General features: G+C 42.6%; 1 protein-coding gene across 8 annotated transcripts in view; it reads left to right on the top strand.

Moving 5' to 3' along the window:
- The window catches only part of DNAJC5 (DnaJ heat shock protein family (Hsp40) member C5), a 32,888-nt gene extending 6,024 nt beyond the window's left edge, over nucleotides 1-26,864 (top strand). Inside the window, exons 2-8 of one of the 8 annotated variants that reach the window (XM_056353925.1) lie at nucleotides 3,352-3,452; nucleotides 11,302-11,367; nucleotides 12,224-12,336; nucleotides 16,375-16,511; nucleotides 18,916-19,129; nucleotides 20,776-20,947; nucleotides 21,586-26,864. In XM_056353925.1, the coding sequence (XP_056209900.1) occupies nucleotides 16,405-16,511; nucleotides 18,916-19,129; nucleotides 20,776-20,947; nucleotides 21,586-21,689 (597 nt within the window). In that variant the 5' untranslated portion in view covers nucleotides 3,352-3,452; nucleotides 11,302-11,367; nucleotides 12,224-12,336; nucleotides 16,375-16,404 and the 3' untranslated portion in view covers nucleotides 21,690-26,864. Of the gene's footprint in view, nucleotides 1-3,351; nucleotides 3,453-4,622; nucleotides 4,784-5,804; nucleotides 5,890-11,301; nucleotides 11,368-12,223; nucleotides 12,337-16,374; nucleotides 16,512-18,915; nucleotides 19,130-20,775; nucleotides 20,948-21,585 lie in introns of those variants that run through there. The other 7 variants (XM_056353926.1, XM_056353927.1, XM_056353921.1 and 4 more) reach the window with 7 other exon arrangements.
- The last annotated feature ends 221 nt before the right edge of the window (nucleotides 26,865-27,085 follow it).

The following is a 27,085-nucleotide window of genomic DNA, read 5'->3' as shown; positions in this document are numbered from 1 at the left end:
CATCTAGCATTCCTTGATGGTATGCAATTGCAGGAATTTATTTAAAAATGTGTTGAGAGATGTCTTAATTTTTCTGTGCTTCCCTGTAGGTCAGCAGGGAGGTTGGTGGTCCTGCTTCTCATGTTTAGAACTAAGAGAACGGGGGATCAGGGGAAAAAAATGAGCCACGTTAGGATCTTGTTCAGATACTGGAGCGTGGCACTGTGTCTTTGGGAGACATGTGATGTTGTGATACAAGTGGGTAGAAGGGGAATAAAATTAATTGAGTGTTCGTGTGCTTTTGCAAAGGGCATGTGGGATCCTTGTGAAATCGTCTGGTATCTGCACAGGGAATTGAAGCAGTGCTTTTCCTTTTTCTTTCTTTTTTTTGTTGTTTGTTAAAAGTTCTGCTCTAGTTCAGCTCCATCAGGGACTGGAGTTACCCTGATGCAGTTCCAGGTCAGGCTGATAACTGCTTTGGTTCGAAGCAGGCTGATCCCACATACCTCACCTGACTTAAGTACGTGATGCCTGGGGCCGGGCGCCTCGCCGCGTGCTGTGAGCTCTGGAAGGGGGTGAGATGTTGAGTGGTTCGTGGGACCTCGGTGGGAGCAGACGCCTATTTCTTTTCCCTCTTCACCTGCATGGTTTAGCTTTCGCTGCTTCTAGATCCTGTGTTCTTCCCCGTGGCGCTGGCATCTCCTCACCTGCTCCTCCCTGAGCGGAAGGGAATGGACCATGAAACTGTTGGGTGCCTCCAGTGACCTGTGTCTCGGAAGCCATAACCAGCCAGATTTCCTGTTCTAAATTGTGTTAAAAAAACCAGATTCAGTTTCTGTTCAGAGCAGTGAATTGATTTAAGTTCCAGGTTATTTCTGCGTTGCTGTTCTCTGTGAACTTACTATTTTCCATCTCATAAGTAACAAGCTCCATTGCGGAGGGATGCTGCTTCTCTGCATGTGCACGGTTCTGATGTGTGTCTTGAGGAATTACTCTGGTCTGAGTGGTGAAAGAAAAATAGGGTATGAACCATGTGGTTTTTTTAAGAAAATTTCTTTTATTGTCATTGGGGTTTGGTTTGAGGGATCACTTGTCAGTCAGTCATTCTTTTGAAGGCCCTAACATTAGTGCTGGGAAATAACGTTCTTGCTTTGAGTAGACCATTTTTGTCTCCAAGGAAAATAAATGCATAGCGAACAGAATTATTTTGTCTCAATGGTAATTAGTGAAAATACTTATCTTCCTTAATAACTGTCTCGCTCTTTTTTTTCCTGCAGAGCTCCCAATTCCCATACACGCTCGCTTCATTCTTGTTGCACTTTTAAAAGTTACTTTGGCACAACATTTGCTATTGGCAATTAACTTGGGGAAACCAGGCAAGCAGAGTTAATCAAAAGGTGTTTGGAAGGTGCATAGTTATAATTTCTAAAGCATACCTTGCTATTTCACCGAGTGGTTTGGATAGCAGGGACAACAATCAACATGGCTTTATTTTTTATTACTAGTCCTAGATGGAATATAAGTTGAGTGAAGTATCTTGGATGAGGAAACCCCAGCATCTTCCATAGTTGTCCTCTAACGTGCAACTCCTTCCCCAGGTTTCCTGCATCTTAAAATCATGTTTCTTCCAGTGACTTTTCTGTTGACGTCTTCTGTATGAAGCCCAGTTAGTCCATCTATAGTCTAAAAGTTTTCTCTCTATGATGACTTTCACTCTTCCTTCCTTGCTGTTTTGAGGCTGTTTAAATGTGTAGACATATAAAATATCATTTAAAAATAACCCTAAACGAGGAAAAGTGCTATTTTGTGACTATTTCTGTTTCTGCTAAGGATCTTCAGGGTGGCGTACTCTTGTTTTGGGGAATGTGCGTAAGAATAACACGGGTTTAACATCGCATTGACAGCGTCACATCATGTCTACAGGCAGACTGAAGAGACATCTGTCATGGCCTGGTGTTGGTTGAGATCAGAGGGAGTAATAAAAGTGTCACAGTCACAAAACCCAAGAGTTTTCTGGCTTTGTTCTGGGTTACTACTTTAGGAGGGAAAAAAGACTAAATATGATAATTCTACACACTGAAACGACAAGGCATGTGCATTGGGAATGGCAGGGATTAAATGATGCATCGATATAATAGTGGCCTTCTCAGAGTCCTCTGAAGTGTGATGCCAGCCCAAAAACGTAGTTTATAAAATCCATACGTGGTTAGATGTTCTATTTCTTATCCCAGTAATAACGTTAGAAACCTCTGTTGTAATTAAAGTCTGGGACATGGTATTTCCTTAAGTGCCAGGTTTGCAACCAAGTCTGGGGTCTGAAATTCAAGCTGTGGCTTTTCTTGTAATCGCTGGTGAGTTAGTGGGAAAGCCAGTAGGACTAACACCGTTTTCAGTTGCGTTGCTGCCTTATTTCTATATTGTGGGCTGCCTTTTTTTCTTTTTTTTTTTTTTCTTTTTTTGTGTTAAGCAGCCACGAAATACCTTTGCCAGATTGAACAGCAGAACTGAGGACACACTTTGTCATGCCGTTTGCAGGTTAGATGTGTGCAGAGAGAATGGTGGAAATAAACTAGTATAAAATAGATCTTTTTGGTGGTGAAACCACACTATTGTTAGAAGAGGCCAAAGAGTTTTATCTCCTGTGAGAAAACAGTGGTTTAAATTAAAACCACTTTTAATCGAGCCCTGTGATTTGTTCGGATGTTTCTAGCCAAATGAGCTGGGTGGAGATGATGTATTGAGCACCTCATGATCCAGACAGACACGAGCACACGAGTTCTATACTGGTTGATATAGTCTGAGCATATATGAGGATATAGCTCCATTAGCAGTGCGTTCACAGCATCGTCGTTCAGTGCCATGAAAACTTTAGGTTGCTGGGGAATAACTGTCATCTGTCCCCAGGTGTGTTGTGCTTGGTTTGCTGTGTGTGTGCCTGGGGACGTGGGCTCTGTTGTAGCCAACCTGAGAAGAAACAAAAGTCCTTGCCCTGAATTCATGCCCCTCCGGCATTGCTCAGTCTTCAGAAGAAAAGGAATTTTGTGGTGTTTTCCTGCCTAAACAACAAATAAAAATTTGAGTGGTAGAAGCTGTGCTGGGCAGTTCAGATTTTATCGTGAAAATCTTAAGTCTTAACTGCTTTTACGGGTCTAAGTGCCCATTGCTGGGGCTTTGCATGAGGCAGGGACGAAGCTCAGCACCTCCTGCCTCTCAAACCGTTTTCTGCAATGTCTGACACAGCCAGTGGGGACGGATCTGTGGGGTGACGGTGACCTAAGGATGTCTTGCATGTAAAAAATATATATACATGCTTCTTGTTTGTAGCCATTAGTTTAGCAAATCTGTGTTTTTGACCTGCTGTTTCACTTGCAGTTTTTTCAGGTCTGTTCTCCCCCTTCCGTGGTTGATAGTTCCCATCTCCAGGACGGAGAGCTTGAAGGTGCTGGGGCAGTGTTGGCCTTCATTCGGATGAGGTTGGCCGTGGAATTATTTTTAATTTTTTTTTACGATTTCTCTGTCAGTTGGCAAATTGACTTCTGGGCAGATGTTCCCTGGGGGGCTGGAGGTGGGCTGCTTGGGGGGGCTGGGCTGCTTGGCGGGGTGCTCACCCCCTCATACGGTGTTCAGGGGGGTTGTGTCCAGACTGTGTAATTTGCAACTGGGGGACCACGTATTCCTGGTGATGTGTGTGGTGGTTTTGTTTGAGTTTTTTGGGTATGTTGTTTGTTTTTTTTTTTCTTTCTCTTTTTATCCTTTTTTTTCTTTTTTCCTTTTTTCTCCTTTTATTTTTTTCTTTTTCGTTTCTTTTTTTTTTCCTTTTTTTTTTTTTTTTTGAGGTTTACCTGGCTGGTGGCAGGCAGTACTCGTGTCAGTATTGCAGCTTGCTCCCGCCGCTTCAGTTCATGCATAGTCTTGTGATTCTAGGATGGAAAAGAGCATGCATTTTATTGCATTGATTGGGGTGATTATGATTTTAATCAGTAGTTTCTCGAAAGCAGTGGTTTTGGGGGTGTCTTTTTAGCGAAAATGTTATTTTCAAACTTAAAACATATTTTACACCACCAGTTGCTCCGTCTTGGCACATTTTTCTCAGCAGCAGGGCTGCAGGAGCCACTGTCTGTTGTGTTTGTGATGTGTGGCACAGGGAACGGTGACAATTGGTGCCCACCGGCCACCGGGTAGTTATCAAAACTCATTATTTATCGGTGTGCAGGCGCCCTTGCTGGGCATGGGGGTTGATCCCCAGCACAGCTCCTCTCATTGCTGCTGGCGCTGCCGGAAAGCAGCGTTGGGAAAGGATAAGGAGTAGTGGTTTGGTTTTGGTTGGTTTTTTTTGTTTGGTCGGTTTTTAGTTTTTGTTTTGTTTGTTTGTTTTGGGGTTTTTTTTTGTTGTTGTTTTTTAACATTTTTGTTAGTATTCAATCTTACCTGAAAAGGCAAATCCGTTGCGCTGGTTTTGCCCTTTTTTTCTTTATAATCTAATAAATAAGGCTTGAAATGTGTGTTAGAAGCCCATGTTTTCTGTTTTTTATGGGAGGAAATGAAAATGTTATTTTTCTGGCAGTTTCTGTGAGGAAGTGAAATAATGAAACAGTGACGTCTCTTCCCCACTCCTCACAAAAAACTGGGGAAACACAGTTGAGCAATTAAAAGAAAGGATTTTTAGCTATGCTTAAGTTTTAAACTTTGCAAAAGAAAAAAATCTTTGGAGCTAAAGCCTTCATGACTTAACTGAGCGGATGCAAGTGCTGCTTGAATAATTGTGCATCGTCTTGGGCTGGGAGGACCCGATCACATACATGAGGTAAAAGTAAATCAGGGGAAAAAGAATGCTTTTCTGCCTGTAATATTAAATAAATAAGCTTATTTTTAGAGTAAAATCTTGTAGACTACTGAAGACTACTCTGTGGAATAGAGAGAAGGGTTCAGACGTTGCAGGGACAGTTCCTCTGGGTGCCGGGTGGTCCTATAAAGCCATTTTTGCTTTCCTGAGCTGGGTGCTTGGTAGGTGCTTGTTTCTAGAAACTTGGCTTTATAAATTCTGCTGCTCAGTTCTGCTCATTTTGCTTTTTTATTCATAACTTTTTAAGAGGAAGATTTGTGTGCTTGGTGAGGGAAAAGATAGCTGTTAAAGAGCTGCGTGGCAGAGATGAATAACCTGAAAACACATGGTTTCTCCAAGGGAAACACCAGACCTGATCATTTTAGATCAGGTTGAATATATACATGAGTTACCTTCTGCTGTTGGTACGAACTGGTCTTCGTTTTTGTTTTTTTACCCATTAAAAAAATAAACTATCCACTTGAAAGTCATTAACAAAGAGGTTCATGACTGAAACTGCCAAGAGCGTTTATTTGACAGCAAAGCTATTCCAGTAATGACGTAGTGTAAAAGAATTTTGCTCTTTGTAAATTTTTTTGCAATTTGTAAAACCATACTTCTACGTTATTTAATTTTTTTTTTGGGGGGGGAGACCCCATTATTTACCTTCTCATCTGCCTCCACATTTGATAGCAGAAGAAGATAGGATATTTTTTCGCCCCTCCATCTCCTGCTACTGTGTACAAGTGCAGAGGGTAGTCTTCCCCTGCCCGTCCAGTTTAATTTCTGGTAAATCTCTTTGCCAACCAACTTGTAACGTGAAGGATGTGTTTAGGTCTGGGAAGATCATTGCACCGTTTCTTTTGCCTCTCAGACTGCTGACACGGCTGTGTTAGATGTACTCTGTAACCTGTATTTGTCCCTTCTTTTCGACCAGGCAGATGCCTGTGCTGCAGCAAGGCGCCGTAGCCTGGTGCTAAAGCTGCTGTGCGTTCCTCTGTGTTTATTGTACAGTTACTGTCCCTGCTGCAGAGGACTCGTCCCTACCTACCCAGAGTGGCAAAGCATTTGGGGCAGGCTGTCCAGAGGTCGGTGGTTGCATTTTGACGATTGATCTAAATGCTGATACTTTTTGTCATTTTTTTTGTTCTTGTTGTTTAAAAGCCTTTAGTTGCCTTCCTTACAGGTGTGGTATAATAGTATAAATCCCATTTTTATGTGCGTAAACCAATCTGTTTGTTCAGGACTTTTTCTATATTTTAAAGGTTTAATACTTTGACTATGTTGCTATAGCCATTAACAACAATTATTTTTTATTGATACGGTTTATTCAACCTGCCTAGCGCAAATGGCGCTGCGCCTTGCACTGCTGCATTTGAAGAAGTTAAAGATCCTTCTCTAGAAGAAATAAGTGGCATCAGTGTCACACTACCTGCAACTGAACGTTGTGGGGTTTCTGATTTGTTCTAGTGAACTTGCATGCTAGTTACAGCGATGCAAACACTGCATGGATTTATATAGAGAAAGAATTAAGAGTAATAATGAGGCAAGCAAACAAACTACTGATTTTTCATAAATTTTTGAATAGCTGAGTAAATAGATGTAGGGTTTTTTCACAGCTATATGCTGTTTGTGACACTTGCACTTTGCCATATAAGCTACTGTAATGCCATAAACAATAATTTAATTTTGCTGAAGGATTTACATAGAGCCATGAAATCCTAAGTAGGGAATCTGTTAAAAAAGCCAGGGTTTTAGAGAGGTACTCCTGTAGCTGAGGAGAGAGGATAGAAAATGTGAATCTAATACTTTCCTCACCCCCCCATATTGAATAACTTCTTTAGTAGGTTTGAATCTTACTCTTATATAGGGTACAAGGTCACAAGTCTTTATAACAGGTTGGTCAATCAGACTTAAATGGCTAAATTTTAATCTGCTAAGCTTATTAGAGAAACAACACTTGTATCCCTGTAGTTAAGTTTCTCACAAGTTTCAGTGTAACCTCTCTTTTGGTTGTTAATGATGCATGTTGCATCAATTTAGGCTTGAATTTAGCAGAGAAGTTGTGTTGTCCTGGATTTAATCTATTTAAAAGCTCTGTGTTTCTATTTATAAAAAACAAATTCCTGCTTAAGAGAATTTAACGAAGATTTTAGCATTGCAGTCTTTCACTGTTGGAGACCTGTCTTCTGTTCCCAAGGCACATGAATTTGGCCATAGTAAGGTTCATTTTTTCTGCGTTTCAATTAATTCCCTGGATACTAGTTTAGCTTTACATCAGGGTTTATATGTTAAAACAGAATGTTTTTATTGATATCAAATTTCTCACATGACCTTTAGCAAAAGGCTGCAAACCGAATAGCAAAATTTAGCTAATAGGCTTTTGTGCTGCAGTATTAAAAAAGAAAAAAGCAAGCAACATCAAAACACTCACTCTTGGATGCTTTAATGAGATAGTAAATGTTAGTGCTTCAATTAATAGCTTAAAAATTCCTATTTCAAGACAGCTAGGGGAATGTTCATGAAGAGTGCTTCAAAATAGTAGTAGTCTGAGTGCACTCATTAGCCAGTTTGCTTTACCTTCAGCCCTTTCACATCATTTTTCCAGTGATATATTTTGCAAGTGATGTGAGCAAGTAAGGATGTGAAAGTAAAGACTTGGGACTTTGTTTTGTCTATTGATATTTTTTTTATTTGCCTTAATTGCAGCATTATTTCTTTAAGTACTTGATAACTATGATATAGCTCATGTACATGATAGAGATGGATTATGAAGCAAGGTATCCTAGAGATATTTTTTGTTAACAACATACGGAGCAGGATGATGACAATTCTGTTAGCAGGATTGTTAAATAAAAATGGTTCTCCTGCATCTGTTGGAGGAGGTGAGGATGGACAGAAGAAAGATACATACTTTTTATCAAAAAGATCTGAGAATATGTCTGATTTCTGTAAGGAAAAAGGTAGTATATGTCTCTTGGTTAGAGGAAGAAAAGGTGCTGAGCACTATTTATGGTCGCAGTATATGGGGAAAATGCAATATTAGCTAAATGGGATTCAAGTTTGCAGGACAAAAGAGGTTGGAAGAGCTGGGTTTGGTATGAGCAAAATGCTGGTAAGAACAGGCAGACTTCCTGAGCGTATTTCTTCATTTGTGTTACAAAACTTACCACAAATTTAACGTGTTGTTGAATGTAGTTTGCATTTGTGTCACTTCGCTTGCTTTTTATCTTCATCATTCTTTAATCTTTTCTTATCTTCATATTTATGTATGTACTCTGTCTCTTTAACCAGTACTTATTCCCTTCCCCAGGTATTTTTTTCCTTTGACTTTTTGTGGGTTTTGGAACCAGGTAACATCTATAAATCTTAATTTTCAATGCTTCTGTTTCTTTTCTGGCATCTGTCCTTACATTTTCTCTCCTTTTGTTTGTGTTGTGAATATCATGTAATAAGGAGGGGAGATATTTACAAGTAATTATAAGCAGGGTATTATGTAGAGCTCTGGGTCAGTGGATCTGGCCTGCTGAATAATGAGATTGGATGGGTAGATCAAAACATTCCTGAGTCACTAAATTAGAATTGCCAGTCGCAATAGAAATTGCACGAGCAAAACCCCCAGAAGATGTGCTGCAGATGGCTGCTGTGCTGGCGGGGAGGATGCGGTGATGAAGAGATGATGTGAACTAGCTGGCGTGGGTTTCTCATCTATTTAGATTTTTATAAGTAGTAGTTTCCTTTGGAATTTATTTTCGTCTTGTTCAGTTATTTCCAGCTCTAAATCAGGCTTTGTGCGGCTAATGAAACTTTGTGTTGGGGTAGCTGGGAGACTGAGGAAAATATTGCTGCTTGCAGCCATGTTAAGATAAAAATACTTTTCTATATATTCTAAGTTCTGTACGTTATTACCTATGTATGCTGTAAAGAATAGACTTTTTTTCTGATGGAGTTTTGATGAGGCCTGAGCCAGAATCTTGTATTTGAACTATTCGAAGCTTCTATCCCCGCATCATTATATCTTTGTTTACTTCGTGATATGCCAAATGCTGACTTTAGCAGGATGGCTTATTTTGTCAGAGGTGAGCAAGTACAATCAAACCTCCAAAGTACATTTGGTCTTTGCTTTCTTGCCCTGTTTCTCTCACAGGTTTCCAGCTGTGTGCAGCGGTAAATGGAGCGCACTGGTGCTGTTTTCTCAGTTCATCAACATTTCTGAAACATCGGTTGCCTTTGAAAGGGAATTAGCGGTAATTTTAAAGATGGTCTTCATCTTGGTATGAAGGCAGAGATTATTATTGTTAGGGGGGAAAAATAAATGGCGGTGTGTCTGCTAGCTAGAGATTGAAGGAGAAGTTTTACAGTGAGCACAGGCACGACTGGCAGACGGGTCTGCGTGTGTCCCTCCTCGTCCCGGTGCACTGGGAGCCTGGGCTGGAATTCCGACTGCGAGCCCTGCTAATGCCCACGGCTTTCTGAGGATCGCTCTGGAAGTGTTCTTGGAGCTGTGCCTTTGTGATGAAGGGAGCGGCAGGCAGGGCACCTGGAAGCTTCTACAGGTTCACAAAACAGGACATTTCTCACCTGAGCGAGAGCCTGCCCTTGAGCATTGCATACGCTCTGTCTGAGTGGGAAAGCTTGAATTCTGCCTGTAGCTGGTGCACTCCCTGCCTTTCATTTTTCAGGAAAAGTCCTTTGATGGTATCTCTCAAATTAACTAAATAGATCCATTAACAGTAAGCCGATTATGTAGTTGTTGGTTGGTTCGTTCTTAGTCATTTATGGGTATGCTGCTAAGATGAAGCAGCTTCTTACAGCTGGTGTAAAACAAATCCTGCGGCCGGCAATGCCAACAGCTTGCTGGGTGTTCCCAACATCTCTGTTTGCTGCACCAAACTTGCAAGTTCATGAAAGGCGTACTTTTTAATTGAATGGGGAGTTTACTTCTCAAATGCCTTCGGAGCTTGTTCTTTGGAATCTGTTGAAAGGGTTTGGTTGATGATTAAGCAATGACTTGTCGGGTAAAAGCTGCTCTGAAGTTTATTATTATTATTATTATTCACGAGCTTCCACTTGTGAAGTTTATTGTTTGGTAATCTAATGCGTAAGTAAGTTTGTGATTAAGCAGGTACAGGATATATCTAACCCATGCCATTAATCAGAAAGATATTTTAACAAGTTGCAGTGATTTTCCCCTAAATGTTCCCATAGGATCATCTAGCATTTCCTAGGCTCCTCTTGCCCATTCATTCTTTTGTTTTCCCGTGGCCGGTGGGCTGGAGCAATCTGTCCTGCTGTGCCTTGGCTGCTGGGAGAGGGGGGCCGTGCTGCTGGGTCATCTCGGGCTCTGTTCCTCCCTGCGTGCCACGGTGAGACTTGTGTCTTCTTTGGGTGATCTACTTCAGGAAGAGGGAGTGGGGATGGGATAACACTGGGTTTTTCTTGATGGAAATTTGTCCTGGCAAAATGAGCTGGTATTGTTGTGCAGTTTTAAGTTCCACGAACCAGTTCTGCTGCCGGGTGGAGTGGTGTTAGGAACGGCACGGTGGCATTCCACTGCTCCGTGCTTTTGCACGTCTGCTTCATCTTGGTGGCGGTGCTGTGCATAACTTGTGAAGAAAGGTGCTGTAGCAGCGATACTGTTCTTTCTATTGAAATAAATACATTAAAAAATGACTTTTGAATGTCACAAAGGTGTGTGAGCACCACGAAGGCGCTCTGGGCTGCGGCATGGGGCTCCCTGTGCCCTGTGCCGGAGCCCGGCAGTGTGTCGGGGGAATGCGTCGGTTCAGTTTCTGTAGCTCGCACTCTCACAATGCTGCAGACTATCAAGGCTTGGAAAACACACTTCTCTTGTTTTAAGTACAGATATTTCACAAATGCCCAAGTTGAAAAAGTCCCAAGTCTTAAACAGATAACGGTTGTTAGAGTTTCTGTGCAGCTCGTATCTTTGAGATAAGTGTGCGTCTTCCGCATGGGAAAAGGTTTGGGAAAAGAGGCTGAAGCTGCAGATAAAAGCAGAGAGCCCTTGAATTTATATTTCTAACTTACTTCGACAGCTAATCCATTCTAAAGATAAGTATTTACATTGTGGAGACTTGCTGTAGTATAAAATATTTTGGATCGTAAAAAGACTTGTGTTTTACTCTGGACTTTCACATCAAGGTGGCATTTGAGTGGAAGCATCATGAAAATGCTTAAATGCAGCCTTTAAAACGTGTTCGCCAATGCCCCTGAGCGTGTTGGAGGAAGGTGTGTGCCCGCTCAATGCACCCAGATGGCAGTGTGCCCCCACGCTCCCGGTGGCTTCAACACTTACTTGCTTTAAGTGAAAATTCTATATAAGTATGGAAATGAAATAACAAAAATGTAACCTTCTATCTTTCCTGTCTTTAGCATATTACGAAGGATTGTTAGAATAAAATAATGTGATGATAATTTTGTAATAAGCCCTCAACGTAAGAGCTATTGAACAAATGATTTGCTTTTTTTTTTGTCTTTAGGAGATTCAGTTTTAGAGGTGTGTGGAGGCTGTTACCACTTACCTTAGAGTATTCAAACGACACCAGGTGAGTACTGTCTTTTTTTGATTTCTGGTAGCTACTCATTTAAATGTAAAGTAATGCCGAGGAAACAAAGTTCCTTATAAAAATATCTAGTACCTCATGAAGCCAAGCTTAAAAGGACTCGTATTTTTCTTGATAATACAATCTTTGTTGGTTGGGGTTTTTTCCCCTCTGTCTCCCCTTTAAAAATGATTTTATTTCTTTTTCACCCTTGAAAAATACCAGATTGTGAGAATGACTCTAAATGAATCTGAGACAGACAGACAGGACGCAGAGGCCAGTGGTGCTGCTTTGCTTTGGTGATAAATCAGTATTTACTGAAGTGTTTTCTGGCTTGGTGTTTTTATTTAGACTTTTACTAGTAAACACTGGTTGAGATAGTTCAGTTGAAGATTAATACCTATAGTTATTTTTCTGCACTGGAAATCTTTGAAAAGGTAGTAATCTTAAATTTAATTGGCATTATATTTTACCATGTAGTCAGTAACCAGAAATGCTTCGCGGCATACAAATCTTTCCTAAAATACTCCAGCGCTTCCTGAAGTTGTATAATAAAGCATCAACTAGACGTAATTTTTGTTAAGAGCTGGCAAAACATCATTTCCAAACTAGGCTCTTTAATCATCCGCTAATATGCTCTTTCAAACCACAATTGCAGAGAGCTTGGCAATGTTACGGATAGCTTGTGCTGAAGACACTTGCAGGGTTGGTGCTGTGGTGGTGCTGGGCTGTGCTGGGGCAGCAGCCCACCGCTTCTGTCCAACATGGCTGTGAGTTTGTCTTTCTCATTCCTCTTGTTTCTTGTTTGTCCCTTTCGGGGATTTCTCTGTTCTCTGTGTTACTGGCTACGTATGGAAAGACTGGGAAGCTGGTTTGTTCATCTGGTTTCAACCAAACTCGTTTGCAAATGTGCAGTTTGGATAGAGGGTATCCATTGAGGTTAATGACCTGCCGTTATCCCGTGTGCAGTGGGTAAGTATCATTTACTGGGTTAGGAGGTGGCGGATTTTGTCTGTTAAAGCGGGATTTCACTTTTTGAAACAACTGTTGACAGGCAGATTCCCTACATTGCAGATAAACACTTCACTAAAATTGTTGTGAACAGCACGTGTAAAGGTCTGTGCATTGGTGCATGGTGTGATTTATCCCCCCTGCCCTGCCTTTTACAGTAACTTAAACTTAGGAATGTACAGCTATTAAGAACATTCAAAATTCTGGTGAAGATTGGACCCCAGTGTCCTGCTGTAGTAGTATTTTTGAGTTAATATTTTTTGGTTTCCTCTGCCCCTTCTGATTTCCATCAGTGGCACTGAGCAGCCGTAACTCCATTCAAGAGCAGTCAGGTGGGCAGCTGTGCCTTTCTCACAGACGTGGGAAAACGTACAGAATTAATGGGAAGTGTGAAAAGTGATATTTTAGGCAACTTGGTATTTTAGGGTTTCCAGAGGTTTGTTCACAAAAAATACTTAATGCAGCGAAGTGAAAAGATCCGCTGCTAGGCTGCTTTTGGATGTGAACGACTGAAATTTTGTTGATACCCTGCATCAAATCAGCCCTGCATCCCTCTGCTGCTACAAGGCGGTTCTGTCCAGCAGGGATGTGATTCGGTGTCATTAAGAGCGTCTGCTCCCTGCGTGAGTGTTGTCGGTAACCTCCGTGCTCTGTCCTGGCGCACAGCTGGGCATGTTTCCTTGGAAAAACTGGTCCCCCCTCGCTGCCCCCTTCCCGTCCAGTTCTTTGCAGCATCTTGCAGTGGGGTCAGCTGGAGTTCCAGCCCTCCCTCCATGCACCGGGGCTACTGCCACCCTTTTTGGGGTTGGCATTCACTGGGATGTTCTGTGGGTGTTTAATTCCCTAAACTGGCAGAGAACTATTCAGTTCTCTTGGCTGTAATAATAGTTTGCCATTTTAAGGAGTTAAATACAATTTACAAAAGGGACAGCAGACCTGGCAGAAACTAAGATATCACCAGTTTCAGGAAACTTGATAGGCTGCTTTTGGGAAGATAAAAAGAAAATTAGTCTTTCTAAGGTTCAATTTACCATTGATGTATTTAAAACGTTAAGGCTGGCTTCCATATATAACCTGTCAGGTTTAATCTAAGTCTTTTCAGCACAGTGGTACCAATTATACTTACCTGGTCATGCTGAAAACTGTTGTGTTTTCTGGTGAAGCTGGCTAATGCAGGATATTCCGGTACACAGGTGGTTAAAAACTGTGCTGTTTAATCCAGGGGATTACCTTTCTTCAGAGCTTTCCAGAGAAACCTCTTCAGGGCATCCTGCTCGGTTAGAATGTGTAGCAGATGGCTTGTTGCTGCTGAATACAACACTTTTTAAAAATACAGAGCTGCTTTCAGTATTGTGAATTAGAGCCACTTGTGAAAACAGTAGGATAGATCATATCCTGGCTTATGAAGCACTCTGAACGTAAAAAACTTTCACCTTTATTCTGTTTCATATTTGAAATGCCAAAGGTTGCATTCCTAGTAATAATACGCTTCTGTTCCCTTAAATAACAAGCTTCCCAGCTGAATTCCCATTACCACCTCGTCTTCCACTCTTCTGCCAAGGGCAGCGTGTCCATTTCATACCCATTTTGAAAAATAAATGCCAACACCCCATTACAGCCAACTCCAGACAGCCTGAGCTGTTCAGGTTGAAGCGATTAAAGATTGCAGCAGTGTGGACTTTTATTCCTGTGCTTGCCTTTATCCTTGACAGGCAGCCTGCAGACTGATAGATATCACCTGGATCAAATTGAATTAATTTTTATATAATAAATTGGCCCTAATTTAACAGTGGAGATGTTATTAAGCAGAACATGGTGTATACCTGTGATCTGCAGCATCTGTGCGCCGAGGGCACATTGGATTGGTGTCGAAGGAAGCTTGTTCTGCTTAAAACAGAGCTACAGGCTTTTAAAGCAACGCAAGTGTTCGTAACACCTTGGAAGCTCCAGCGTGAGGCAATATGCCCTCTTTGGAAGAGCTAAATTAACGTGCCAAATCGCAACTGGGATGCTCCCCCCTGTGACTTCAGATGAATCCCACTGGTCGCTGGCGAGGAGTCGGGACAGACACCCTTCCCGTGGCGGGCGCAGTGGCAGGGCGCAGTGCCGGCGTGGTGGGGAGCTGCTGGGGAGGCTGCGGGTGGTGGTGGTGGCGGGGGAGCAGGAGCCGATGCCGGGGCAGCGCCGGAGCAGCCCTGTGTGATTAGCTAGATTACCGGATAGACGTCAGGATCATAGGTCTTTGACCTCAGCACTGGGACTGCTGGGGTGGGGGGGGCTGGGAGCCTGCGGCCAGCTTGACCCGTAGCTGCAGAAGGGAGAAGGCAGAGGGTTGTGCCTGGTGTTTTCCTCCTGGATGGAGGATTTCTTTTCTGACTTTTTGTGTTGGTTTTTTTTTTTTTTTACTTTTGGTGAATCAGATTGTGCCCAAGTGAATGAGTTGTGTTGTGTCTTGCAGCAACTCGGCGATTTTCCTGTTGTAACCAAAGCTTCTGGTAGCTGAGCCAGATCCTTTTGAAAGAAAGGGAAAGATTTCCCTTCCCTACCCGCACATTCACCTTCCAGATTCGGGGTATATTCTGAATTCTCAGGCAAAGCACCTTTTATTGTTAATAATTTATAGCTTCCTTATTAGGTAGCTTTTAATTAAACTTACCAGAGCTGCCAAAGACTTTTTGAAGGAAATTGGATGAGTGTTTAGTAGTTTAACCGGCGTATTCCACCTGAAGGAACTGGACTAGTGTCCAGGGTTGGACTGATGTAAAGCTGGGGCGGCCAGATGTGACAGGGTAATTAACAGTAGGCTCTGATGGAGCAAGAGAGTTGTGGTGTCTCTGTCCACATCCTTGCCACCTAGTCACACTTGTGGAGGCAGGGAGATACCCGGTGCTGGTACAAACAGAATGGTGCTGTGTGTGATGGTCACACCGGGAACCGGGCAGGGCAGGGTACGGAGCCTGGGAGCGTTCCTTCCATGGAACCTTTTAAAAGCTGAAGTTACTAACTTTGTTATACAAGATAAAGAGTTAAATTAGAAAAGTCCGGGGCTTTAAATATCTTTTTCAAAGACTACATAATCTGGTGTAGGCTAACTGTAATGACATAATCCAAAAATAGCCAATAGTCCGGGATGCTCATCCTTGCAGCAGTTCTGCAGCTAAAGAATGGCAGATGCTAAGCTGCTCAAGGTGTGAGGGGACACTCCATACCCGCCCCTGGCATGGCACAGGGGACGCCTCTGGGGGCTGGCACGTTGGGTTTGGGAGCAGGGGGTTAATCCATGTTCAAGTAGCGTGATTTTAATTACGGTACATGTTAAATGTTTGATCCGCGCCTTCCGATGAGCGCGGAGGTCTCCTAAGTGGGCGGGCGTCTCCTCTTCCCCAGTGGGATGTACAGGCCTGCTCACCCTGGATTTGTCTAAAGGATTCTGCTTGACTTAGTGTCAGTGGTAAGGTGGGAGGCTGGGGTCTTGGGAGGTGCGTGGAGATTGGGGTTTGGGTTTGTTTTTTTTTTTTATTTTAAATGTAACAGCGTGTCTGCAATTGAAAATGCGAATGAAATCATTTACCCCTGTGCAAGCCTGGTGCAAAAAGGCAGCTTCCATGTAATAGCAACCCCTCTGCTGTCAAGTTTCTATAGGTATTATCACAAGTGAGTTATCTTAATACTATGAAAGAAGATGGAGTAGCTTTAGGGATGTTACGTAGTACGTAGCTATACCTTAGCTGTTGGTTTGGTGTTTTTGGAAAGAAGAGTGTATACAGTAGTGACTCTGAGGTGCCTGCTGTGCTGGCAATGTAATAGTTGTTTTCACTGATAATTCACTGAGTTTTGTAACTTTTAAACTTCCACGTGTTAAGAGCCTTTTCTTTACAAAGCACATTTAAACCTTATAAAAGATGGATTTTCACATGCAAACTCTGTTTCTAAGGATGATTTGATTCATGAGACCCGTGTTCTTCTTTGTTTAAGCGTTTCTTAATCTTTTTTTGGCAGGGGTCAGTTCTCTTTTCAGGTTAGTTCGAGATGGCAGACCAGAGGCAACGTTCGCTCTCTACCTCTGGGGAATCATTATACCACGTGCTGGGGTTGGACAAGAATGCCACTTCAGATGATATCAAAAAGTCATACAGGTAAAGGTTCAAGTTTTTACACCTGTTGCCCAAATAGCACAAATAGCTTTAATTAAGCATTCAGCAGATGGGCTGTTTATGTATAGGCTTGCCTTGGTTTGCTTAAACCTTTTGGAAGAAAAAACGTGTAAGAAGACCAGGTGAAAATATGGTTGCTTCTTGCAAAAATTGGTGTGAAAACACACCTAGGCTTTGTATGTAAGTGCTGTTAAATATTTACATCTTGCCTCTCTAGTAAGTTAAATTCTCAAATACGCAGTATCATTCTAAAAGGTCTTTAGATGAAGTTGAACAGAGTTTTTAAGTCTGTGATCAGTTAAATTCTCCATGTTACGTAGCCTTGTGGCTGGCTCAGGGACCACAGCTGTGCAGTACTGCCCTTTTGTTCATCAATTCCAATTCTGGCACAGTGAGGTGTAGATTAAAGGTGCAAATAAGGATAAAAACTTGAGTATCAACAATGCCTTTTTTTCTAGAAATGAATTCAAAACTTTTTACTCTGTGTGGAGTTACTATTTTAAAAAACGGATATTTTTTTTTCTTTTCTGGAAAAGTTAGACACATGAAGTGGCTTCATACTGATAAATAAAAACAACAACAAAGAAAAGGAAGAGTCCTGTAACATTCCCCCTTTCCACATTCCCCCCAAATTGGCTTAAATGCCATTGTTTCACCTTAAGCACGAGCTAGGGTCCTGCAGACTGTTTGACAAGTGACAATGTATTTAACGTTACACTAGGGGTCAGCAGTAATCTTTACATGAGGATACTCTTCTTTTTCAAAGTTGTTTTCTTTTAGAGTTTAACATTTACCAGAACTTTTTCCCTTTCAAAGTTACATTTTAATACTGATGGCAACTGCATGGTGAAATGTATGAATAAACAGGGTGCACGGACTCTCCGAAATTAGCTGTGTCTTCCTAAAACCTTGAAGTGGAAGCTTGAATCTGTAATCCTCAAGCCTTGGCAACTGGAAAATAATTTTACCTTCTTGCAGGGGAAAGACTACAACAGTTTTTCCTTTGGAGGAATGACTCAGCTGGATCCTAGGGTGAAAAGTAGCTTACCTGAACCTTCATCGAATCTTGTTTCCTCAGCTGCTCCTTCACAGAAGTTGGACTGACCGTCTCTTGCTTTCACTCTGTTTGAACATCCTTTGCTGGCCTGGGGGGCATGGGGTTTGTGTACCTGTAGGAAATGGGGAAATGAAAAATAGTTTTCTATTGCGCCCAACGGTAGCTAAGCCCTTTCTAGGTTTATACAATTTCCCTCCAATTATAAAATCGGTGATTGTTTCAGTCCTCGCTGAGGCTGTGGCATTAGTGGCAGCCGTGGATGTTATTTACCCGAACAGCATCATTCACAGTTTGAACGTTTCACTCAATTTATTGTTTGACCACTGCAATATACTTGCATGCACATCCGAATGTGTGCTTGCACAAACCTTTATTTTATGTATGTCTGAATATTTTCCCTACTGCAAAACTGAGATGCGTAAACATCTGCAGGCTTCTGTGTATTTCTCAAATAGCAGACTTTGGGGCAGGTTTCTGTAGGAGGACAAATACCTTTTTGGTGGAGGAGAACTCTTGGCATACTGTATTGTTTTTCTACTTGGGAGTACATTTTTTCTGTTTATAAGGAGGTGTTTGGCCACTTATTTCTACTGATTTCTAGAAATAGCCTGGGCTGTGTCAGAACTAGAAAATTTATCAATGCCTAATCTGATCTTTTTGTGCTAGTTCAGAGACCTCTGGGGACTGTAAACTGCTGTTGTTTAGTTCTGAGAGATCTAGCATGATTAAGGGAGGTACGTTGTGATTTCCTGATGTCTCAAAACTCTGAAGCATTTTCTGTTCTAGCAAGCCTTGAACTGAAAAGTACTTTGTTCCTGCAGAGGAATTGGCAAATTAACCACATGTGATTGTCTATTCTATTTTTGTGTTCAGACGCTGCAGATTAGCTGTGGCAGCTTGCTTTTATTTTGTCTTTGGTACTATATACTTAGACTTCTGGTGTGTCTTTTTGCTGTTAGCTTGGTCTTTGCTTTAGCAGGAGCAAAACTTATTGGTGGAAATTGCTGGAAGTAAGGGGTAAAAAAAAAAAAAAAAAGAGGAGTACTACTTTTCTTCAATGTCTGTCTTTTTTCCTTTGGATTTCTGAGGGCCAAATCCAACAGTCTGAAGTCAATCCTGTGAACTAAGCTCGGCACTGCTGCAGCCTTTTGTTATCATCTAAAGGAGAATCATCAGGGAAGTTGAATCACAGATGAAGGAAACCAACTGGAACTTGAAAGTCTGCCTTGAGTGATAGGCTATGGAATTAAAAAAAAAAAAAATACCAAAAAAACCCAGAAACCCAAATCCCAGTTTTTAATCTATAACCGTCTCTTATTCTTTCTGCAGGAAACTGGCATTGAAATATCATCCTGATAAAAACCCTGATAATCCAGAGGCAGCAGAAAAATTTAAAGAGATCAATAATGCACACGCCATATTGACCGATGCCACAAAGCGAAACATTTATGATAAGTATGGTTCCCTGGGTCTCTATGTGGCAGAGCAGTTTGGTGAAGAAAATGTGAACACATACTTCGTGCTCTCCAGCTGGTGGGCAAAGGTAAATAAAAGTGCAAAGAGAAGTTATTCTGGATTGGCATTTAAAACTCTTAGAGAGCTCCATTTGATAATTGTGGGGTTTTTTTCTTTTGGAAATTGCTGAATTTCTGACACCTGCTAATTAAGCTTCTCTTACTGTGTGGCAGCTTCTGGTTCAGTGGAATTTTTCTATTTTCTTTGAGTGATACAGGCCTAGTAAGCCAGACTTAGGTTGCTGAAAGAAACTTGGACCTTTCTAGTGGATTTAAAAGTGATGAGGCTTTGGGGTGTATTCTCTTTGTGTTTTCTGCTAAATTTTTGGCAAAATGATTTTGCAAAAGAAGTCCTGACTGTGAACCTGAGCTCACATGGGAGATCCATTCAGAAGTATGCTTACAACTTCCTCGGAGGCTACCCCGAACAAATGCCACTTCTTCAGCGCTTACCCATCCTTGTTTGTTGTGCAGGAGAGTGTCAGCACTATACCAGAACTACGCTGCAAGCTCACGTTTCCTCACAAATGTGTGCAAAAAGCTGTTAGAAGGTACTGCATGTGTGCAGGAGGTGTGAGAACTGTTGTACAGATGCCTTCTAGGAATCTGCTGCCAGTACCAAGGAATTACTCCATTTCACTGGACTTGGAATTATTTTTAAGCGTAATATGCTTCGGTCTTTTTTAAGTAATACATTTTAAAAACACCTCATTTACTCAAAAGTGAAAAAGCCCTCTACCTTGTACATTACCCGTTTCTCATGCTGAAATTGTCCAGGCTTTTGCGTTTCGGGCTGCTCTGCTTGGAGCGAACGTAATAAGTAAAAGACGGCACGACTGTGAAACTGAAGTATGAAACCTTAACTGCAGCAGCTGACTTCTTCAGTGACATGACATTGTTCACAGTGCTTTATGGCTGATGAAAATATTTTCCTAGTCTTGACATTTCATTTCATGGGTTCATTTTTCTAACCTTTACCAGCGTTGTCTCCATCTCTCAATTCCCCTGCAGTAAGAGAGTAGTTATATCACTGTGCTGATTTGCCATCTTTAAAACTATTTTTTCCAAACGATTGCACAGGGACCTATATGAAAATTATAAATTTTGCCCGCTGACACTGTGACAAGCCCCTGGCAGACTTGGCTGGCTTTGAGGTGCCTTGCTCACGTATGGGTCGCATCTAACCTCAGTGCCCCGAACTTCGGTGTGGTGAGCCTTGCAGCCGTGCCTGCAGCCTTGGGTGGGATGACGTCCCTGCTGTAGGTACATCACCACCTGTGTGTCAGCTAGCTGGTGTAAATCTTTTTCGGGATTATTTTTATGCAAGCTACAATCTGTCCTAAACCCTTGCACCACAGGATTTTAATACAGAGGCACTCCTTAGACCTATATCTTCTTCCAGGTATAGCAGAACAGCCCACTTAAACCTAAACTGTAGGAATTCTTCCAAGTAAACCAGGTTGGCAGTATTCACCTCAGTGTAAAATGTAGCCAGTTTCACACATGGTTTTAAAAATATCTTGGTGAGGAACTATAAAACTGTAGCTCGGAAGTTGTGTCTCTGCATTGTTCCACATTTGGTCTCCAGTTTCCCTACCTGAGTGTCACAAACACCGTGGTCCCGCTGCGGTAGGCACAGGTTCTGAATATTTCTTCTGCCTTGTGTCCTCTGCAGGCCTTGTTCGTGTTCTGTGGGCTCATCACGGGCTGCTATTGCTGTTGCTGTCTGTGCTGCTGCTGTAATTGTTGCTGTGGGAAGTGTAAACCTAAACCTCCTGAAGGGGAAGAGCAGGAATACTACGTTTCTCCAGAGGACTTGGAGGCACAGTTGCAGTCAGATGAAAGGGGTAGGTAGAAACGCTGTGAGCTTTCTGGAATGACCGTCGGTCTCGGACTGGGCGCTTGGTTGGGAGCAGCTCTTGTGTAGAGATCAGCGCGGGGCTTGTAGGTGATGGTCAGGGAATAGCGGTGGGACAAGAGTTAGGGGGGTAACGCTGACACCAGGGGTAAGAGTTGCTGAAAACACCCAGAGGGTCTTCACTGAACTTGGTGTGACTAGCTTCGGAGTGGTTGGTGACCATCGTCTGGCCTCCGTCCCGCAGTGCTGGGTAACGTGCCAGCCAGACCAGTGTGGCTGGGAAAGGGCTCTCACCCAAAGGGTAAGGCTGCTGCCCTGCCAGCTGTCTCTGATACTGGTCTGTTCTGATCTGATCCTCTGATGTATGAGGATGAGGGTGCAACGCTGTTCTGATCATTTGACAAACTGGAGAGCCTTGTGGGTGTAAGTGCTGCATGTTCCACATGTAGAGTTGAGCCTAGTGGTACTGTGTGCAGACTGGAAACCAGTAAATTAACATCATACTCTTAGAGGAGCATAAAATTACATTATCAGAGTGTTGTAGGGAGATGTAACTTTCTGCTTACCAAAACATACGACGCTGTTTCTTTTCCTTGATGTGCTAAGACTTTTGTCTTCGCTTTCCAGAGGCCTCAGACGCACCTATTGTGATACAGCCAGCATCAGCCACAGAGACAACCCAGCTCACAGCTGACTCTCACCCCAGCTACCACACTGACGGATTTAATTAAGTTAAGGAAACACTGTAATTAGAATGGATAAAAAAAAATACATGGCCAACTCAACACTAGAATCATGAACATTAGACGTAGAGAATGGGGAGGGGGAATAATTCTGCCACAGTAAGAAGGCAGCTTTCCAACCTGCCGAAAATATTTTGTAATCCCTTCAGCCTTTTGTCACCTCTCAGTGTCGTATCTTGATGATACATGAAGTGCTGTAGCATGCAGTATTTAAAGCAGTTTAGCTACGGTCTTATTTGTTTCCTTTCTTTTTTTTCCCCCCACCCCACCCCATCTCTTTTTTTTTTTTTTTTATAGCATGTATGGAGTTATGTTAACTGTCTGTGGTGTAATGTATTGAGTTGTCACAATATCAGTGTGATGGAGACATTCTGCATTTTAAGCAGTGGTACTGGCCTAAAAATGAGATTTAAAAGAAGCCACCGTTCTTCCGTACAGCTGAGCTGTCAAAGACCTTTAAAAGTTTGTGATTTTCACTTGAGTGCAACAAACCAATTCTTTTATTCTTCCTTCGATTCCTGATTGTTATCTAAGCAAGTTTACAAAGCCAAGAACCAAAAAAAATGCCAATCCTGCAGAGCTGGAGTTCTCTCTAATGCTGGTTTTCAGCTTAAATAAATCTACCTTGGAAAAAAAAAAAAGGGAGAGTTTCCGATCTTTGAACAGTAAATTGTTGAACAGCTCTTTGTGTGTAAGGTGATCTTCGGTGACAATGTAACCGCAAACTGTAGTTTGCCACAAAAGCAACTGTGAATGGGCTTACTTGGTGGTGGCAGTGGGATTTTAACTTCAAGCACAATTCTGTTTTGGTTTAAGTTCAGTCGTTGTCCTGAAATGCTAAAGACCAAATAGTGCAGCTTTTTTTGAATGCCTGAGAATCTTAGAGTGAAACTGGTTAATTGGTTTTCATAAGCAAGTGAGTAAAATGCAGACAGTAGGCAACAGCATAAATGTTTAAAGAAAATAATTGGGTTTTAAAAACTTGTTCTAAAACCTTGAGGTTTTAATAGACAAATGGGATATTACATGTCTTTTTTTAAAGCTTTTGTAATACACTAGCCCTTTAATTTTCTCATGAAGATGCTTGCGGAGTGCTTAAATGGATTTTTTAAGAACAAAACACCTTTCTTTGTGTTTGCTTTGTAGAATTTGCATGTTGTCTTGCATTTAGATTTGTTTACGCCAGTGTTTTTCTTTTCCTCGGAACAACTGTGGGGAAACCATTGAAAGGTTTCCTGTACTATGTTGAAACCAAATCATATTTGAACACTGCTCTAGAAACTGGTTTATTTAAAAAGGCGTTTTAGGCAGCTGCTGAATTGCTGGTATATTTTGTTGTTAATAATCCTGCTTTAGACGATACAGAGTCAGGATCTAGAACAGCTACCAGAGGACCTACACTTGGCACTTTTAATGGTTATTTACAATTTCGTTTTGATCTTTATGGTTTTATATCACAATGCCTCTACTGTGCTTTGTATCCCCCGTCTCCCCTTTCTGTTTTTCACCTGTTTCTGTCGAGAGGCTGTTTACAGCCACTGTGCGTTGCTCTCCTGTAAGACCCCGGTGTTACTTTTGAAGGGGTAAAGCCCGGTCGGTCCATAAGAGAACTACCAGAAAAGGAAGGGACTTTCCTGCCAGAGAATCGCTCTGATTATATTTTCACGCTATCTTTGCGTGATTTGAAATGATGGAGCACGTAAAATCTGTGAAACCATGTTAAACGTTCTGGGTAGAACAAAATGTCCTCAGTATGGTCTCAATGTGAAGTGAGGGACATTTGCAAAATCAGGCTTTCCAGTAGCCGTTGGTACGAGCACATGATCGTTGCCTGCATGTGAGCTTGTTGCAAATAAGCTTGCTTTTGTTGCCACATCGGGTCCCGAAAATTCAGAAAGAAATGTTACTTTTAATTCACTGGCTGGATTTCAGCAGCACAGTTAAGTCATTTCTTCCTTGTCAGTCATTGTTTTAGACCTGAAACTTCGTGGTTTACTGGAAGATACTTTTAACTCTTTCGGTCTGGCAAACTCTCATGGGTGGTCTTGAGGACAGTCATGGATGATTTGGCTTGAGGTCCTTCTTCAATTAAAGTCTTTGTTTGACCCCTTGGAATGAAGAGCAATTTTTAGGCTTAAAAAATTAATGTCACATTGGGCGTCCTTGTAGATTTTGCCTGAAGCCTGTTCTTGATGCTGAATTGCATGCTGGAGTATCTGCAGGCTGTGTCCCCTAAAAACTCACTGGTTAAAATCGCCCTTATCTGTGCAAATTAGGTTCTTGGTAAAAATAAATAAAAAGAGTTAGGGATTTTTTGGCTTTGTAGATGAGCATAGTTGATCGGAGTGACTTGGTAGAATGAGGCGGCTGTTGCCCTGCATGCTGTAGTTAGTTACACCGTGTGGCCCCATGTTCGTTCAGATGGGTGGCACAAAGCCGGTTTCGGTGGTTGCTCCACTGCGGAGCAGCTGTGACCCCTGATGCTCTGGGCTGGTCGTCGGTGTTAATTTGGAATTATATTCTTATTTCATAACCCCTCTGGGCTACATCCACTGAACTAGGAAGGCTGGCAGGAGGTTGTGGCTCCGTGTAACACCCCTGGAGTCGCTCTGCAGTCTCCTGATGTTGGAACCGAATTGTGGGCAGCAAACGAGAGCCAGAGGCGGTACTGCTACCCGTGTTCCGTGCTGTTTGGGAAAAGGTGACATCCAGGATAAATCTGTTGGTTTAGTTCTTTGCTTGGCAAGGGATGAGTTTGAGAGACTGCTTTCCTTTCGGTTGTGTCTGTGGGTGGGGTGTGACTAGGAAATTAGCCTGTGTGCTGTTACATGCCAGAACGACGTTAGATGCTCCAAGGGAAACTACTCTGAGATCCCCATTACAGGGAATGATGGGGAAACAACGTTTTTAGATGAATATTCATGGGTTTTGAAACTGCTTTAAGTTCACCCATGTTACTCTTTAATCTCTGTATGTAAGGTTATTGATTAATGCAGTTCTTGAGCTATATAAGAAAGCCATTCAAACGTTGCTGCTTTAAAACAAGAATTGTGTGATAAGTAGGTTAATGCCCTCTTCTTTTTCTGCTCTTGTCGGTAAGGTACAAGAGTATCCTGGGCTGTACCATGAGTTGCACTTCAAAATGGCCAAGTTGAATCCTAGTAAATGCAAAGTTGTATTGGAAATAGCGGTTAAAAGTCTGGTGCAGAAGATCACTCAGCAGTTCTGAGCTCGGGCGGACGGAGCTGCGCCGTCCTCACTGGAGCTGCAGCAGCGTGGCATTGCCGGCACCACAGCCCGTTACCTGGTTTACGTGCAGAATGTTTCCTTCTGAAATCAAACCTGAGCACTGTTGATCTCTGTTCAGCGTGTTGCCAGAATGAAAACTTGAGCTTTGATTTTGTTTGTTTGTTTGTTTGTTTGTTAAAAGTTGTATCATTTTTTACAAGTTGCCTGAGACCTCAGTTTCCGTAGTTTGGCCACTTCCATCTAGCTCATCGAACCTCTTCAGCACCGATTCTCTTGGCGCTTGCGGCTCCTCCTGATGAGGAGGAGGATTGGGGTGAGTGATCTGAAGAGCTTCCTCTGGCTGGTGTTAGGGACCACTGACTTTATTCCTGAGCTGTGTTGCGTGGAGAGCTGTTGGTAGCTTCAGGTGAGGAGCTGCCACAGAGCTGCCGAGTGCGCTCGGGTACCATCCCTCCTGGCCGCGGTGGGGCTGCTGGAGGAGGAGGTGGTGCTGGACCCGGCGCCCATCCTTCCTTCCCGGGGATGGGGAGATCCCCAGCACACTGTAGTACAACAAATCATACGCTTCACTTGAAGTGAATGAAGGGGCATTGCACCCGTTAAATGCCAGTTTCATTTTGTTAGTGACGTTTGTAGGAAATTCTTAAAATATTTATCTGTATATAAATTTGTTTATGTAAACCTCAGTGGCGTCCGATAGGGTGTAGATTTCTGCTGGTCCCACGCAGTGATGTTTTAGAGCCATGTTACCTTTCAGACTTATTTTTAGATTTGTAATATTTTTAAACTGCTTTAGATATTAGTGCTCATAGTGTTCTTACAATGTGACGCTCTGTGAGGTTTGGGTGAGCACAGCCTGCAGTCTGACCAGAAACACCGAGGAGGAAGGCTTGGGCACACGATGCGGAGAAACACCGTGTCCCGCAGCAGCACCGCCATCGGGGGATACAGGTGTCTGACCCCTCCGTGTCAGCCTGTGGACACAGCGGGTGTAAGCAGGGCAGGAGCCTGACGGGGAGGATAGTCCTGTCCCATCCATAAAGCGGTTGTGTGGCGTTGCGTAGAGGGACACCGGTGTGCTTGGGGGGGTTATATCAGAGCAGGTGTACCATGTGCACTCCTTGAGGGGGGTACCCGCTTGTCTCAGCTAGTCTGTGCCCTTGGTCTGCCCGGTGCCCTTCGGTGTTCTTGACATTTCCAGGTAATTTCGGAAATGTGTTTGTGCCGCAGGTTTTTTGTACCCGACGCAACTGGATATTGGCGTCCTGTTTAACAGACGACTCCTGCAGGGTGGCCAGGGAGGCTTTCACAGCCCCCACCTCATGTTAATAATTCTGGATGCTCTTTAAATACGTGTTAATCTTACAGCACTGAAACGTAACCCCCCCCAGTACAATTGTTCATAGCGTAAGGTCGGTATAAATTTAACAAGCTTAATCATTTGATGCCGCTTCTCTGTATTATAGTGGAAATCATCTAGTTTGTAGTGTATCATTACACCAACAACTGCTTAAAATATCTCGGAAGAAATGTAACCGATAGCGAACAAGGTGGCAGGAAAATTGTCAGTGTTCAAGTCCTGCAAGAACTGTGGTCCACTCCACGTGCTGCGTTGGGAGGCTTACATGCTGTCTGGGACTTGGCGAGACTGAAATTCCCGTTTCCTTCCAAGAAGACGCGTTCTTTACAAGAGGAAACTGCGCGAGGGAAGCTGCCTGTCTTTTGACGTTTGCACAAGCCAAATGCCATAAATCTGGAAGACAAACCTTCGTTTGAAAATCAAATGCCAATGTTTCATGCACAGTTAATTTTGTTGTTAAAAGGATAGACGCTGGGAATTTCTGGTGGTGATATATATATATATATGTATATGTATAGAGGAAGCTGTTATATAAAATGGCCATTCATTCTCAAGTGCTGTTGTCTCCTCTGCTCCCTTTCCCCCCCCAGCCAGCCGTGTGGGTGTACTCTTGCCATCTGTGAGCGGTTGCTTGTCATACTTTTCCAAAAATTTACCGATCTACTTGAATTCTGCGAGCTGCCCCTTGTCCCTGGCCCCTCCAGCCGGAGCCAGGCATTGCCTGCTCCAGCTTTCCTTCAGAGGAAGGAAGGGAAACCCAGCGGTAATGAGGGCA

This window comes from Falco biarmicus, chromosome 10 (genome assembly GCF_023638135.1).
Source record: "Falco biarmicus isolate bFalBia1 chromosome 10, bFalBia1.pri, whole genome shotgun sequence".
Lineage (NCBI taxonomy): Eukaryota > Metazoa > Chordata > Aves > Falconiformes > Falconidae > Falco > Falco biarmicus.
The sequence above is the reverse complement of the archived record's forward strand: the minus strand, read 5'-3'. Positions and strand labels throughout refer to the sequence as shown.